This window comes from Pseudochaenichthys georgianus, chromosome 24 (assembly GCF_902827115.2).
Source record: "Pseudochaenichthys georgianus chromosome 24, fPseGeo1.2, whole genome shotgun sequence".
Classification (NCBI taxonomy): domain Eukaryota; kingdom Metazoa; phylum Chordata; class Actinopteri; order Perciformes; family Channichthyidae; genus Pseudochaenichthys; species Pseudochaenichthys georgianus.
The window spans coordinates 7,598,068-7,615,610 of record NC_047526.1 but is presented as its reverse complement, the minus strand read 5'-3'; the positions used below and the strand labels follow the sequence as shown (position 1 = coordinate 7,615,610).

The window sequence follows — 17,543 nt, the reverse complement described above, 5'->3', positions numbered from 1 at the left end:
AAGAAGAAGTGACGTCAGCGGCTTCATTTGCCTAATCCACCCCCAGGGACTTTTTCTGGTGTGAACGCGATCTGTACTTAGTTCATGCGAACTAAAGAGTTCGCATGAACTAAGTTCGCATGAACCTTTGTGGGAAAAGTACCGCAGTGTGAACGCGGCTATTCTGTGTTTTGCCTACAGCAGGCTATTGCTCTGCTGGATCGATTGATATTGAGACCTCGGTGATGAGTGTCTGTGTTTTCCTCCGGTCCCAGCTGTGTGTATTGTCCCCGTTTCCGTTGTGTTTTGAACTTCTTGCAGTGTTCTTTATTTGCAGCGTTTAGTTTATGTAGACATTTTATTAAATGCTTTGCATGTTCCATCAAGTTGGTGAAGTTGTTATTGGAAGTTGTTTGGCCCGTTGTAGCACGTTCCAGGTCGGCCACTGTAGCGGAGTACACATTTTAAAAAGGCATTTTATTTACAACACGTGAGCCTAATGATGAAGGAGAGATTGTCTATGTGCCGAGGCTGAGACCCAGACAGCCCTGGCCCAATTTAACCCCTGCTTATGCAGATTGCCAAAATATAGACAGCTTTAGGGAACTGAGTCTCGAGCTGCGAGGGTGGAGATGGTTTGGCTTGGAAACCAACTGTAGATCCCATGTTTATAGTTGGTTTGTCACTTTACTTCATCTACATTTGGATTCAAGAATATGTTTGCAAAAGATTATCATTCATACTTCATGCTGTCGCCTCAAGTCCTATAACAGGAGTCTGCTCTTAAGCCAGGAACAGAAGAGAGGAAGGCGTGCACAACCAGCTGCTTGATTCAACATTAATGGAGAAAGAGAAAGCATGGGGATGTAGACAGGGGAAGACAAATAGCGAGGCAGAGAAATGTGTCTTTTCAAGTAGATTTCAATATAAGCCTGCAATTTCTATCCACATAAACTAAGACAATAAAAAGAGTGTTTGGTGAAAATACTTCGGGGGGAAACGTACCGCATGGAGTGGATTGCCCTGATCGATCGGCACCTTGAAGTCGGCCTGGAGCTCATCAAAGGCTGTGATCTGGAAAGAAGAGTGGAGAAGAAGTGAGGACTTTATAATCAGTACAAATAAGAACGTGGAATGTCGAAGCACATCATCATGCCTCCTGCTTAACGACACTGTCATTATTTGGATCACCTGGATCAATCTTTCTTCATATATGTTCACATTATCATTTTTCTGTATTGTAATTTTATGAAGTTTTTTATTTTCTACACACGCACACATATCCGTCCTTGGAGATATATCTCTTCTCAACCTTTAATTGTCGTCAGGGGGTGGAGGTTCTCTTTGGGTGTCGTACAGTATGCTGTAAATATTGTAAAGTCCCCTGAGGCAAATTTGTGATATTCGGCTGTATAAATACAATTTGATGTATGTCTCCCAACCAGCAATCCACCAATCAGAATGCAGGGTGTTATTTACACACAGAATCGAGATGATCCATACCTCTATGTTATCATAGCATATTTAAAGTGAAACACCACCACAAGTGCAATTATCCCTATTATCCCTTGTTTTAGCCCTCATTTGTTCAAAAACTAAAACATAAATGAGCCACTTCATTGTTTTAAATAAATATATTACCAGGATGACAGGTTTTTTTCAATACTTTAACAAAATGGCTGTCGATAATACGACACAAACAATACACTATTTATTGTCAATATCTGTTTAATGTATTCAACAGCCATAAGATGATACAATACAAAGACCTACCAAAAATTACTTAATGAGATTTTATTAAAATGTAATTAAGCAATACAAAAGTCAAGAGCATGCTAGTAGCTGCATGTGGCTGTTTTCATGACCATAATACATTCACCATGTACCCTTTTTCTAATTAGTACATCGGACAGACGCTGACCATGAGAGCATTGCTTCTTCTTCAGTTCCATGCAATTTGAAAATGATTCAAAAATATTTGTAACCCTTTTTTAAAGATTTCAATCTTTGAGAAGGTATGTGAAGAAGCACTGAGAGATGCCAACTCGTTTTGTTTCTTTGGAATGTAATGTAATGAGTTGTTGACAAAAAGACAGCCACATTTGGATGTTCTTCACATTCCAGTTCTCTTTATCACTTGTTTCCTCCAACGTGTTGCTCTGTGACTTCAGGTTCAACATGTGTCACGCCTTCACTACTGCAGCTCCCTCCAGGCTGGTCTACCTGCAAGTGCCATCCGACCTCTACAGCTCTCCCAGGATGCAGCAGCACGACTGGCTTTAACCTCACTGTTTTTTCACCCTCACCCACTGGCTACCATTCGCTGCCCAAATCCACTTCAAGTCACTGGTCCTGGCCTACCTGTAAATGGATCAGGCCCTTTCTCTATCCAGGACATGGGTAAACCTTACAGTGCAGCACGTGCACTCTACATCAGCCAATTGGCCGAACACAAAATTGATACCAAGCTCCCCATTTATCAGGGCAGCAAAAAGTCTACACATCTTCCATTTGGAAACCCACCTGTTGTACTTGACTATTAAACTCAACACACCCCCCCCGAAAAAAAGTACCCAAAGAGTTAAGCCCATTTGAAACAGCACTTACAAAGATTTGAAGCAGTATATGCACGATTTTAAGTTCACAATGCGATTTTCTCACGATTTATTTTTTATTTTTAACAGAATGAGCTGCGGACAAATGACTGAAAGATATTTCTGTAAAAATCCCTTCAAATAAATAAAAATAAAGTGCAGCTTGAACTGTATGTATAAGAGACTAGATATATGGATACAGCTCTCAACACTCTCCAGCAGAGGTGGGACCAAGTCATTGTTTTGCAAGTCCAAGTCAAGTCTCAAGTCTTTGCGCTCAAGTCCAAGTCAAGTCTCAAGTTAGGATGGGCAAGTTCAAGTCAAGTCCAAGTCCTAAACTTTGACAAAACGAGTTTTAAACAAGTCATTATGTGCTTTTCACCAAATGTAATGACATCGATCAACAGAATAATACTTAATAATCAAACTGCTCTTTATTAGTCACATTCATAATTTAATAATCCATTTTCTCTCTGCTGGTAAATTAACGTGTTGTTTTCTATGTTAAGAGGGATCAGTACGGTAAGGCTGCCGTGACGGTTTGATTCAGGAGTTTCATGGATAAGATTCCTGATGTTGAGGTGACCAGAATGTTTATTTCCACTGTGTACAACATGTTATGAGGGACCCACAATCTATCTTTATGCAAGGGACAATGTGCAGCGAGGCGGTCTCTATGGGGAAGAGAACACCTGCATCTAGATCCCTCTGCAGGTGGTACTTTAAGTATATTTTGATGATAATACTTTTGTACTTTTACTTGTAACATTTTGAATGCAGGACTTTTTATTTTAACCGAGTATTCCTACACTCTGGTACTTTACTCAAGTACAAGATCTGAACTTCTCCCACCTCTGACAATACATCCTGAGTGGTTACCAAAAAAAAACCCTGCTCTGAAGGTTATTTTCATTTTACAAATCCTGCACTCAGCTTTGCTTTCTCCAATATCACTGAAATGCAGCCAGATGCTGCTTCTTTTTTCCGTTTTCGCTAATTTCTTGACTTTTTCCGACGCGCTTGCATTTAAATCCGGCTCCCCGTCGCTCTGTGTAGCTGGCCTGTACCACTACACCTGCTGTCTTTGGAGCGTCTGCCCCCCCACCCTTCTTTCACATAATGGTATGATCCTAGTGTGTCCTCGCATGGTGGCCCAGCTAAATAAAGACCCGCCCCTGCCCCTGCCTTTTTTTTGAAGGGGGGCCACAGGGGGGTCCCTGGTCAGTGTTACGGGGGCACTGGCCCCTGTTGGCCCCCCCAAGAACCGCCCCTGCGAGTCTCGATCGCACATGCACACAGAGCCGAGATTGAATGAAACACAGAGACCCAAAAGTACTTGTACTGTATCATATTATTTTCGATGGCTTTATTGTATGATCAGTATGATAGATCGGGCTTTCAACTAAAGACACAGCCATGCAAACATCTGTACCGATATTTTACCGATTTACGATGCATCGTTACATCCCTACCAGTATACCTGCATTTTTTGTTGTTCTGAGTTTGTACACTCTAAAAAACGATTCATGGGGATAGTAGATTCCACTTAAAAATATATACTTTTTCAACATAACATTTTTAGTTTTTTACCTCAACTTATTTTAGTTAGTTTACAACTCATTTGAATAAGTCAGTCTGTGGCAGCAGGGTGTGGTTAGGGCGCCGGCTGCTGGAGTGAAGGGAGTGGCTCGGCCGGAGGCCAGACAGCTGATCGGAATCGGGTAATCAGTGCCGGAATAAAAGCATGTCGTAACCTGGTTCTGGTCTGTTTTGCAGTAGGCGGGATCCTGGAAGGTCGCAAAAGGACCTGTGAAGGTTGCCACACGTGCAACGTTGGAGACCCGTGGATACTTTTGTTTGGAGCTAATAATAAACCAACCTGCTCTTTCCGTCCATATTTGAACCCTCTGTGAGCGGAGAGGCTCACACAGTCAAACTGAAAAAGAACAAAATAAATGTAACTTACAAATGTAATGATTTTGAAAAAAAAATTCTGCATCAACTCAACTATAGGGATGTACTAAGTTAGAGTAACTTATATATATTGAGTTTCATCGGTATAGTTTCAAAACTGAACACACGCTTGGACTTTCCCAGACTTTGCTAGACTGCATGTTGAGTTGGAGCAATCTGCATTCATCCTGGAAGTGGAACACTTGATAGCAGTGGAACAACAGGATTTTAACCTAATAATCTATCAAGTTACCTGATAGGTAGCCATTTTTGTTCAGCTTCATTTACAACAGCTGCTTACTGCATATATACACTGTAACACAAGTTCTAAGGTACATTAGCGACTTGTTTTAAGCTACTGTAGCATGCATAGCATACTGATTAGCTGTATCCTCCTGTATCCTTTGTTTCACAGATGCAGTCAAAGTTCATTATTTGTAATACAGTGTGTATAGATATATTTATATTAAAGAAAATTATGTTTGTAGTACTGAACTAATTGAGGTAATCAGATTATAAATGGGTACTCGGATTAATTTAATGATCGATTAATTTGGAAATATTTAAAAAGATCAACACAAATTGTTACCTCAATTTATTTAGTAGAGCCGCTGAATTATTTTGTTTTGTGTATCTTTCTGGTTTATTGCACTTATTGTCAGTTGCTTTGGATGAAAATGTGTCAGCTTAATAAAAAGGGCAAAACAGCTCTTTACAGCTGTATCTAAGTTTCCCATGTGTACAGTATCAGCTTTTCATCCTCCTCATCATTAACATCTGCTCCAATTAAAATGCTGCATCAAATCTGCCCAGATGCACAACATGTACACGCAATAAATCAAAACATCTTGAATTGGCTTCATTTGATCCTGCCGCCCACTCACGTCTGCACTAAAGGAAGTAATAACCAGAACAAGTAATGATGAACAGCAGATAAAACACGCAACAGTTCCATCGGTGCTGCAATAAAGGCAAAAGCACAAGACAAATGTCATTGCTTGAGTAGTTGGTCGTGTGTGTGTGTGTGTGTGTGTGTGTGTGTGTGTGTGTGTGTGTGTGTGTGTGTGTGTGTGTGTGTGTGTGTGTGTGTGTGTGTGTGTGTGTGTGTGTGTGTGTGTGTGTGTGTGTGTGTGTGTGTGTGTGTGTGTGTGTGTGTGTGTGTGTGTATCTGCATATGAGCTACAATGTGTCTCCCCCAGGGGAACAGTAACAACGTGAGTGTTACAGAGTGTGTGAGTAAGAACAAATAGATATATAGATTATGGTGTGTGTGCTATGAAGATGTTATCCGTGCTATATGAGGAAGGAACGGAGGCAGCAAGTGACAAGTGGGTTTGTACATGTGAACATTAGCCCAGTATGTGGAATTAACATCAGAGGTTTGCACCAATCCCGGGTTATTTCCCTGGGCTCGCCCCCACACTGACAAGCAGCTCTTTACATGTTATTTCCCAACGGATCCTGGCAGTGATCCTGCCTCATTGGCTCGCTCCGTTATAGTGTGTTAGCCTCCCCCGGGCCATTCTTTATGGCCGACAGGAGAGCTCAAACACACACAACAGTCTTCATGGGTGCGTAAATCCCAGCCTAGAACTGTACGTTCTATTGCACTCCCAGTCCCGATAGACACACACATTAAAGTGCAGCAGAAACATCACGCCCCTATATCTTTATGCGCAGCACGTGAGAAGAACATTATAGACAAAATGGAGTGTAAAGCTGAGCAGGTTTAAAGGATCATTCAACTCAGTACGACTATCAATGCGCTCACTGTTCAACATATGAGGCTCAGGATCAAAAATTGCTAATATTTGAAGACATATTATTCTTGTTTCAACACCACTGAAGACTTTATTATGGTTTCTAACCGCACTAACATGCACCTCCTGACCATCAATTACGCACAGCACAGGATGAACAAAATAATAACTTTAAAATGTACTCCGTAACAATTATAAGTTACCTAAAAATGTTTTTATCTGAGTAACAACTTATATTTAAGCAATAGCTCACGACAGGCCGTGGTATGCTCATTATATCACAGCTAAGGGGCGTGGTTCGGCCCGACGCAGGCAGTTTGCTTTTCAGCCCAACGGTATACTGTTTTTCTCAGACGCGGAGGGATACTGACTTGTTGTGAAAAGTAACTTACAATTCTACCCGTGGTATACGCTCAGTATATCACGGCTAAGAACCAATCAGATTGCTTGATTTGACTTGTCCGTTTTATAAAAAAGTAATGTAACCTGATAACTGTTCTTTACCACAATATCAATGCAAATAAATACAAGAAAAAAAGTGCAGGAAAAAAGTGCATTATGTAAGACAACAGAACAATGTGACCTTAGACAAGTATTTAGTATCAAAAATGATCTTATTCATAGGAAAACTATCATTATAATAATATTAGCATTTTCTATCCTTAGACTCATAATTGAATGCCTTTCGTGAAGCATATTAGCAGTAGACTATGCACACCAACACTGAGACCCATGAGCACATACTACAGTTTAAAAAAGCAGAAATAACATCTGATCCGACAGAAAATGCTCCGTTTTAGTTTAATACACACAGTTACGGCCCGTCTACACTACAGCGTCGACAGCGTCGAAAGCTCCAATCTGCCCATTCACTTTCAATGGGGTGACGTCACGTAGCCGCGCTTTTTCGCCGAACTGAATTGTGGGTAGCAGAGCGGTCCGTCTCAGGCGTCTCCGGCGTCAGAAGTTGAACAATGTTCAACTTCTGTCGCCTGAGACGCCGGAGTAGCCAGCGCCAGCCAATCAAATCCCGTTTCCCAAAATCTGACAGCTGAAGCCGTAGCCAATCAAACCGCGTCTAAGCTGGGAGAGATATCCCGCCGTTCATTTCTATATTTCAAAAAAAGTCGGAGGAGAAACTAACTATCGCCGTAGCAAATCACCCGGTTTTGTATGACCAGACCCTCTTCACCTACCGGGATACAAACCGGAGGAGCCAGGCATGGAGGGAGGAGGCAGAGACAGAGGGGGAAACTGTTAGGTTTTCGCCTGTTTGGGGAGTTTATATATATATATTGCTCCCATAAAATCCCCGGGGGTTTTTGCTTTGTATGTCGGGGGCGGGAGATTCATGTGATTGGTTGTTGGTCGTGTTGCTTGAATAAAATCCCCAAGCTCCAGACACGCCCAGCTCCAAGCTATTTTTGAAGCTGTAGTGTGGACGCTCCGTAAAGCTCTCACGCACTATTTTATGAACATAAAGGTTCACCTGCTGAATAAAGAAAAATTAACCAAAGAAAGTGAAAACCATAAAGCAGATTCAGGCAGAAGGCGTAGATTCACACTTAAAGTATGAGCCTACAGAACCGTACAGCTTACAGAATTGTAGTCAAATCGGATCCTTTTACAATTAACACTATATGCTCTTTTTAGTTTTTCAGTATCATTGTAATTCCTGCTAATCCCCACTTGGTAGAAATGTTGTAGTAATCCAACATGTAATCCGTTACTCCCAAAGCCTAACAGATAGCTTACTATGCAGCAGAAAAACAAGAAGCACATTTGCTAGGATAATATGCTACCATTATAAAATTGAAATACGGGTTTTGTTTCTGAACCAGCGCTGTTTGTTTTGAGTAATGTTAGGTGTTGCCAATCAATTGAAATGCTGCTTGAGTTTCTACGAGCCACCCTCTGCTCATTCCGACTGAATATAAAACATAATTAGCGCTCTGAAAGTGCTACATTAAGAGTTATCTTATTAATAAATGTACTTGTGTACTATGAACCCGTCGCCTTGTACTACAGGCATATTTTTTTAGTTGCTGAAGATAATATATCACAGCAGTGGCCTGCATATGAGACATTTAAGGAACAAGCTGGAACCATCGTTACTTTCTTGGCAAATGACGGAGTGTGTTTCGGGATTGAAACCTTGCGGTGTGTCCCTGAGGGAAATATAGGGGAGCATAGTGTTGCCTTATTAGTTATCTTTTACTGAAATGATGTAAATGTATGCTAATTGTTGCTGTCATTTAGTCAGTTGTAGCTATGACCAACCAAAGGCAAGCTTTTCCTTCCAACCTTCAAGGCATTAAAATGGAAATGACAAGATTAAACAACAACAACAAGAACAACCGCAATCGGAGGAACCTCCACTCTAGTGTGAACAACTATAAGGTCCACTTTAATTAGTTAAAGTCTCAATTATTCATTGGGATTTTAAGCCTTCCATACAAGTAAATATTCTTAACAACCATTCGTCTTCAACTCCATTCAATACATGCAGTCTTTCTGTTTCTCTGCATTATGCAACATTTACAACATGGACTGCCGAATTCCCCAACGAGAGGCATACAGTAGTCATGTTCTCAAGTGGAGAGTAATCAAGAGTGGGAATAGTCTGTTGTAAGTGAAGAAGCCAGAGTCGGTCCTTATGGCTTGTGATACATTATCTTGTCAGCAATCAAATGTTCGGAAAGCAGAATAAATGTGTTTATATCAAGCATGACTCACATTGCATGTATTATGGTGTTTTCACACAGGACATGAAGCTTTTTAAAAGAAGTGAGGAAGAAAGAGAGTTTGGCTGTATGGAGACATATAAGGGGTGTTTCCCCATCTGATCATTGGCAACTAGCTAAGCTTAGCTAATGGATTGGAGGAGCTAACGCCGTTAGCTAGAAGTCACATGGAATATCTGCATTGTAATTGAATGTGCTTCAAGGAAACATGGCTGCACCAGGATATATCCGACAACAACGTTTCCATTGATGGCTTCCGGACTGTTCTGGAAATGTTTCTATCAGCAACGTTTACATCAACAACATTTTCCATTAAAGTTTTCATTGATGACTCCCGTACTGTTTAGGCCGACAAGGATTGCACCAAGAGCTTCACCAAGTCTTAACCATTAGCCCGAGTCTTCAGAAGGTCCCTGTCCTGTGGAGGACGTCCTGCCTCGTTTCTGTGCCTAAGAGTACCTTAGGTCATTGTGTCCCTGTGGCTAAAATGACTTTTATTGCACATGTTTAATTATACTTCTTATTTCTATATAATATGTATTTATTTGTATTCTAATATGGTTCAAGTATTTTTGATTGATCGATCAATTGCTTGAAAATGTGGTTGGTATCTACATAAAATAAGCCCCGCCTACCTTCTATCACGTTTAGTTTGAGTGAAGCAGGGAAACACAAAGTCGAACTCACATGGCAAACGGGAGGTACACATGTGCTTTTTGTCCAACACAGGCTTCCTCTAGCTGGCAGTGGTCACCAGCGGCTGGTTGGCTTGTGTTTAAACCGCCAACGGCCGGTATCTGTGCTGAACACCTTGGCAGGGGGAGACAGCTGGAGGAGGCAGTTCCCTGATGCTAATAAACACTGCTGGCAGTTTCTGTTAACCCCCTTCCTTTACTGTGACGAGATCAAATGAAAGGAAATCTCTCGCTTCCAGAACATTCTGTATGCATGATTCCGCCGTCTCTGCAAGGCAGCAAAGCCAAATGATAAGCACATATGCAGCTACAGTGATGGTTATTAGACAGCATTTCAATTGAGCATATACTGTCCAAGAAATAGTCCTGCGTTGACATTACTGCAGGATCATTGGTGTGGGTCCAAAAAGCAATGACAGGAGTTGCATTACCATGGAAACATTGTATGTATTCGTTGATGAAAAAGAAGCCTTGTGCAGTAATATAGAAAATTGAGGATGCAACGTGATATCGAATCGAAGACAGGATCATCGTAATCGAATCGTGAGACCAGTGAAGATGCACAGCCCTAGTAGCTAGCCTAGTCTTTTCAAATATTCTGACAAAACATTTACAATTATGAAACAGACCAACTCTGCCAACAGTCACCGCACATCAAGTTGGTGATTGTTTTTATAAATGCTTCGCATGTGTTGTTCAGTTGGTGAAGATGTTTCTTTATTTGCATGTGTTTTTGATCCATTTGTGTTCTTATTTTTTGCATCGTTTTGAAAGGGGCAGCACTTTTCTCCTTATGGAAGTGTTTTTGGCCGTTGTAGCGCTATTGCACATGTCGGCCATCTTAGTTATCTGTACTATTTGAAAAATCAACCTTTTTTTTTGACCAACTTTTTATTGTTGTTTTTTTTTTTTTTTTGCCCTCACAAAAAGGGACTTATACAGATACAAATGATATAGAAAATACAAAAAGAAAAAGAAAAAATCAACCTTTTATATGGTTAATCTTATCCTGATGTCATAACTATATGGACATAAAAGGTCATTTTTATATGTAGGATCGAAAGAATGAATGATTTAATAAGCCAATTGAATAAACTAACATTGTTCCGTTAAACCCAACTGCTTCAATGCTGTTATTCATTTGCCCTTCTGTCAGCACAGACTATTATCAACCACTGTACCTGAAAAGAGACAGTGTGTTTGTTCAGTCTAAATCACAAAGAAGAAAATCAATGCTAATACAGTTCCCTCTAAATCCCGGAATTGATCACATTGTCAATTGTGAGTTGGCCAAAAGACTAAATATAAAGACAAAAGAAAAATGTGGAATAGTGATTCATCCAAGCAGTGATAAGGTTGGTTAATGGAAACCGTCAGGGCTTTGGGAACCTGATCATCTAAAGTCACCATTCAAAATGTGACGACCTGCGCTGTGGTTTCTCTTAAGCTGCCAGAAGTCTTTAGTAACATCACCAGTGTGATGAATAGTAATTAATAATAATAATTCAGCCTATGAATACAAATAAAAAGGAAAGCTAGCACAACCCAACTTGGCAATGATCCGTCATTCTTTAAATGTGAAGAGCTAGTGCGATGACGGTTAAAATAGGAATGAAAGAACAAAAGGAAGTGATGACTAGGATCATTGATATAATCCCACAGTCTATGCCTCTCTGGAACAATAGAGAGCGTGGAGTCAGGATGATGGATGAGGATGCAGCAGGGTTTAATGAACATGTGGATCGATGCAGAGCCAGCCCAACTATACACTGAATACCACCTCCATCATAGCCTCAGGTGCCTTGTGCCAGGAAGCCATGTTGACTGTTTGCTTCATTGAGATTACGATCAATTGTATCAGCTATGCATTTCTCCCCCCTGATGTCTTCCTAGGGCACCTTGAGCCTGAGCTACTTCCTAGTTTGTACAGTTCAGGGGAGCACGGTGGATAATCACTACGACTATGATAAATGCTAGGTGTAACAAAGAGGACAGGAATCCACTTCTCTTTTTGCCATGTCCTACTCTTTAAAGCACATTCTTCCTCTTTATATTCCCTCCAATTTCCTTTCATTAAGACACTGCTTTCAGAAATAAGCCATTGCCCTTTATTGAATGTCAATACCCCTTTTATTTGCATTAATTCTGTCCTCCTTTGTATTTAATAAACATCATGGCATTTTCAAGGCCACAGAAGAGCATCCTCCAAAGAAGTGCTTACAAATCCTAGTGTTTTGGTAAAAATAACATTTTACTCTAAAAAATTTGATATTGCGTATAAAGTTGTCTGACATGGCAGGAAACAAGTATTATACAGGTTCATACAGATTAGGGTTACCTAGTGGGTTAACAATTGTTAATCACTCTTACTTGTTTTGTCAAGCACTTTGTGACTTTGTGTGTGAAAAGCGCTTTATAAATATACTTTACTTGCTTACTAGGAAGAATAAGAAAAGGTGAACAATTCAGTTGTTAGTCAAACTGTCTGTTGTGAACAGTGTTCAAAATAACTTCCTGGTAAAACTTTGACCTGCTGTACTTGTACACGTTTGCAGAAAGAGATTAATACCAACATTTGGTGTCTTCCGGTTGAAGCCTAGTATAGGGCGACCGAATACTGCAGTTTTCTGCAGACGTTTCTTATTGTGTTAAACAAAGACCGTAAGACAAAATAATATTTCAAATGGCAAGAAAGCTCAAGCCACAGAGCCGACCAGTTTGTCAATTGTCAGTTTGTTTTGGCCAACATACAGGGCAGCTTAATATCACTCCTCTTCTGCTACTCTTCGTCATCTACTACCTACATTCCACCCTGTTGGATAATAAAGATATAATATATTCTAAAAACACTAATGAACAATTATAGTTTGGCTATTTTCCTTATTGTGTATTCAATGTTTGACCATTTACAGTCAATTTTCAGATTTTTCACAAGGTTTATGACGTTAATTAGTGCGCAATTCAGCCAGCCTGCATCACAGTTTACATTGGTCAAAATACATGAAACTGTTATTATCCCCCTTTTTTATGTAATAAATAAGATTTAATATAATATATATTCACTGCAAAACTGGAAATGTCAACAGTTTTTATTTCAGATTTCTAGTCCCTATCTTGTAAACAAAGGCTTAATGGAGTTTGTAAGTTGTTATTGCAACAGTTGGCTTACAACAATCTTAACAGCTAAGTCCATCTCAAATACCTTTGTCAACATTTTTCTGTATCAATTTTCAATGTTTTATTCTAGTAAAAAGATCAAGCTCCGCAAGAAAATGTCGTATCAATCTTGCCTGAAATCTCTAATTGCCTTTGTTTTTTTCTTTTAAAAATAATTAATTTGGCACCACGCGACACATCTTTGAATTTCAGAACAAGGTGAAGTTGTCGTTGACACTAGAACCTGGCTGCTTGATGAGAGCTTTGCCTCCAAGTACTAAAATCCTTGAAATTATTGTGATAAATACAATATTAACCAGTAGATACTGTATGATAGATGGAAGTTTAAAACTAAGAACCTGTAACCTCGTTCTTAATGTGACAAGATCAAATTACATAAAATGTCTTCCTTCCAGAACATTCTGTATCTATGGCTCCACTGTATGTACAAAGGAGCAAAGCCAAATAAAAAGCACATATGCGGCTACATTGATGGTTATTAGAGAACATACCAATTGAGCATATGAAAATACATAAGATGCTAAAAAAGATCCTATCAGAAATGAATGCAGTAAACATGTGTGTTCTTTTGATAAATACAATATCAACCAGTATAATTTGTGGTGGGAACTTTAAACAAAGACTGCGTTTCTAATAAATCAGCATTGTCTTTTAAAGACCATTCTCAATAAAGTGGACCCAAACTATCCACAAATCATTAGAAAATGTACAACTGACCGTCTTTAACTGAAGGCTAGCTACAATTATCTTGCCATCTTGCAAATCTAAGACTGTAGTGGCTCAGTTCATCAGGGACTTGGCTTGGGAAACGAAGGGTCGCTGACAAAGGTGTCCTTGAACTAGGCATAGAACTCCCTCCCTGCTCCCTGGGCCCTGTATAGCAGCTCATGAATTATGAGATGAGTATTACTACTAGGGCTGCACGATATTGGAAAAAACTGACATTGCGATATTTTCTTCCCCTGCGATATATATTGCGATATAGGAATTGAAGAAAAGACCGTTTTTTTTTGTTCGCAAATCATCGTTTCTTGAACTTGAATGCTATACAATTGGTATTTTTTTAAACAATATTTAACCGGATGAAGGATTTTAGTCACAGACTTCTGGATCTTAAGTTATCAGAGCAACAAGCTGAGCTAGCTCGGTTATCCTGCTGTGATCTGATCAAGAATGATTGTGATTGGTGGTTTGCTGTGCATGCAGAGCCTGCATGTCACTCACTCAGTAACTTTTCCTTTTGTAGCAAGCAGCAAAATAATCGTAACATGACGTATTTGAGTTAATTTGCCTACTTAATATCGCACGGGCACGTCCTAAAATGTTTTATAAAAAAATCGCACGTCCTGCGATGTGAATGCGCATAACGCGATTATCGTCACGACACGATATATCGTGCAGCCCTAATTACTACCCACTTATCGAACAATGCATTGGAAAAATTACAACTGACCGGCCTTTAACTCATAGATAGCAACAATGCCATCTGAGAAACTGTATAGGTTTTAGACTGGTAGTGGATCAGTTCGTACAGGACTTGACTTGGAAGGTCATGGGTTTAATTACCAAAACTGACCAAGTACGGAGTGTGGTCTGAGGTCCTGGTCAGGTCCTGGGCGGCTCTGAGGGTAGGTGCAACAGGCCAAATGACCCTGTAACACTGTGCTTGGACCCTCCTGTGGCCCCCCTCAAAAGGAATACATCTATTATAATGCAGTTTGTCATCGTGTTGCAGCCAATACTGTGCTGTAACCTGGGCCAGGTTGAAACAAAGTTCCAGAAATAAATTATGTTACTAAAACAAAGACCAACAAATATTAACAAATACATTTGTTTTATTTCCCTTAACTGCATTTAGGTTAATGGTACAGTAAGTAACTAAACAAAAATTACAACTAAGTAATTGACACAAATGATGTTATCATCAATAATGGTTTGTTTCCTTGTGCGCTAGCCTATGACTTTATACTGAACTGAAAAAGCTTAAATCTTGAACACGTCTCCTTTTTCCCGCTTAAATGTGCCTCTCATTAAATGATTTGCCCCCCCCCCAGTAAAATGTGTCTAGAACCTCCATTGGGTCAGGTACCAGAGAGACGGTTTGTCTCCAGGGCTCCGTCGAAGGTTCCCTTGAGATATTCACCGCGCCCCCACCCTGCTCCCTGGGCCCTGTATAGTAGCTCATGCATATAAAGAGGATTGAAAATACTCCATTTCTCCTATATTGGAACCCTATGTATTGTAAAGTAAATATTGAATGAGAGCATTGTTTTTGGATAAAGCGGCAAAGAGTAGTAATCATTACATTAAGGGGAGAGCTGGAGGCACTTCATCTTTATTTCATTGCTGTTATTAAGACATGAATAATCCAGATGAAGACCGTGGGAACTTAGAGTGCCCTCCCCACAACACAAAGCGTTACGTGTGAAGTGGTCTGTTCTTCTGTCTCTAGTTCATTATTACGCTCTTTATCTCTCTTCATCTATTCCGCGTTTTTATCCCATGCTGTCAACCTTGTCTTTTAGAAAAGCTTGATCCGTCTCAACCCACCAGGAAGCTTCATACTCCTAACAGAGGTTTAATTGTGTTACTTATCACTCCTGTCTTCCTTTGATCTGCAGTGCTGCATGCTCACATCTTCAAATCAGCTGTTTTCCTGCTTCTTCATGCCTGATCATCATTTTGATCTATGTCAAATCTTCTCTAGTGCAAACTCCAAAGAAGCAAGTCTTTCTGGCCTTTCCCCCTGTTCTACCGTATCATACCAGCATCACTCGTGCAGCTTTCTGAAGCATCAGATCAAGGGAACATTCTTAGGTCTTTGGCAGTTTGAGTGAAATGAGCACAAAGCATGGTAGGCTTCTCAGTTTCAATCTTTCTCCCACACTTTCAAATCTGTGTCTCGGGCTAAATAAACCTCCTGTCATTCGAAACGCTAATCCTTTACATTTCATCTCAATGCATTTCCTTCCAAGTCCTTCTCCACTGTCCCACACCCTTAGCTTCTCTCTCCCTCCTGCACATCAGAACACCAGAGAGACAATCACAGATGAGGGGGAGTTATGGTGGCCCAGTGTGAATGGTTATTCACATGACACTTCTGTTAAACCTGTGAATGCCACGTCAATATCTCAGCCTGATGGAGAGTCATGCTCCCGAGGAAGCGATGCCAAGTGCGATGCTATCCTGCTAATCCATCCTGAACTGTGCATACAATCATGATCTGTGGTGTTTAAACCAGCATTTACTTTGCAGAGATGATTTACAGAAAGGGAAAGCGGGTGGAAGGAAGAAGGAATAAAAGCATTACACCCTCATTGCCAGGCTATATTAACCTACAAGAGGGTCCAATAGAGAGGTGCAGTGACGCGTCCTAAAACCAGGAAGTAAGCTCCGCATGGGTTCCCTCGACAAAAAAGCAATGGGATTTCTCCATAGGATTTTGGAAAATAGCTCGAAATAAGGTCTGTGGAACGAACCTGTTAGATGAATGCACGTTTTGTTCAGCCGGATAATATCCACATGTCTACTCTACTTTTATAATTTTCGAATCATAAATCTAATCCATAGATTTATGATCGGTAGATGCGTGCACCACCCATTGTGTAGATGTCCTGCTGTCTCTAAGAACGTATTGGCAGTTGTGAAAAAGTATTCAACTAATTTATTTGCGCAAAGTTAGATACTACACTCAATAACTAAATCAAACGCAAAAGGTCCCATATTCAAAACTTGTATCAGCCAATCTACTCCAACAACAAGTATACACAGGTAATGTATTCTCAGTCAGAATGAGCCCTGTCATTGTATAACTGGAAAATATGTATTGAAGCATTAGCATAGTATCTAGGGCTGTCAACATTAGCGCGCTAGTGCTCACGTTTAATCTGGAAACCTTAATGCATTCAATTCAAATTCCCGCATATTAATCACATTCCCTGCTCCCGTAATTCCAGGGCTGATGTTGACCATGAATCAAATGGTTGTGAAAAGGCAAAGAAAGTGGAGGAATCAGTCCAAGAGACATGCGTTGCACTGACTGGAGACCACTCAACATCAGGAAGAAAATTGCTTTTACGGCACAACTGTACACATTCGCTGAAAACAAAAGAAAGGCATTTTGCCGAACCATGTGCTAGTCAGTTTCTTAAAGTGGATAATCTTATGTATGATAGTGGTAGAGATCATTGGCCCTGTGTATCACAAATTATCATAGCAGCTCTCAGAGACAGCTGCTTTGTTGATGCTTTAGCTAAGTGTCAGACAATTGTGGGACTTCATGCCAATAATTCAGAATGTTGATGACAACCCTTTGGTTTCTCTTTACAGTTTGTCATGCATTTATTTATCACAACACCACAAGTGTGTTTATTTGATCAAATAAATTAACAAATACTAGTATCTCCAGTACTGATACTTTTACTGCCTTTTTACTTATTTACCTATAACAAAAAAAAGTATTAAAATAAAGTGACTATAGCTACTATTTTTTTTTTAAAGGGCACCAATTTCATAAAGATGTTTAGGTTATAACCAATTGCTTGAATAATGAAGTTTGATTGTGTGTGTAATACATTCAGCTCTCTTGCCACCGTCATGTGACAAAGCTAGATACCAGCGACGGTTAGCTTGACTTAGTTA

General features: G+C 40.1%; 1 protein-coding gene across 3 annotated transcripts in view; it reads right to left on the bottom strand.

Moving 5' to 3' along the window:
• Positions 1–17,543, bottom strand: part of cnih3 (cornichon family AMPA receptor auxiliary protein 3) — a 100,702-nt gene that overhangs the window by 78,997 nt on the left and 4,162 nt on the right. For all 3 annotated transcript variants that reach the window (XM_034075497.2, XM_071201938.1, XM_071201939.1), the window contains exon 2: positions 985–1,053. In XM_034075497.2, coding sequence (XP_033931388.1) covers positions 985–1,053 — 69 coding nt within the window. The remainder of the gene's footprint in view (positions 1–984; positions 1,054–17,543) is intronic.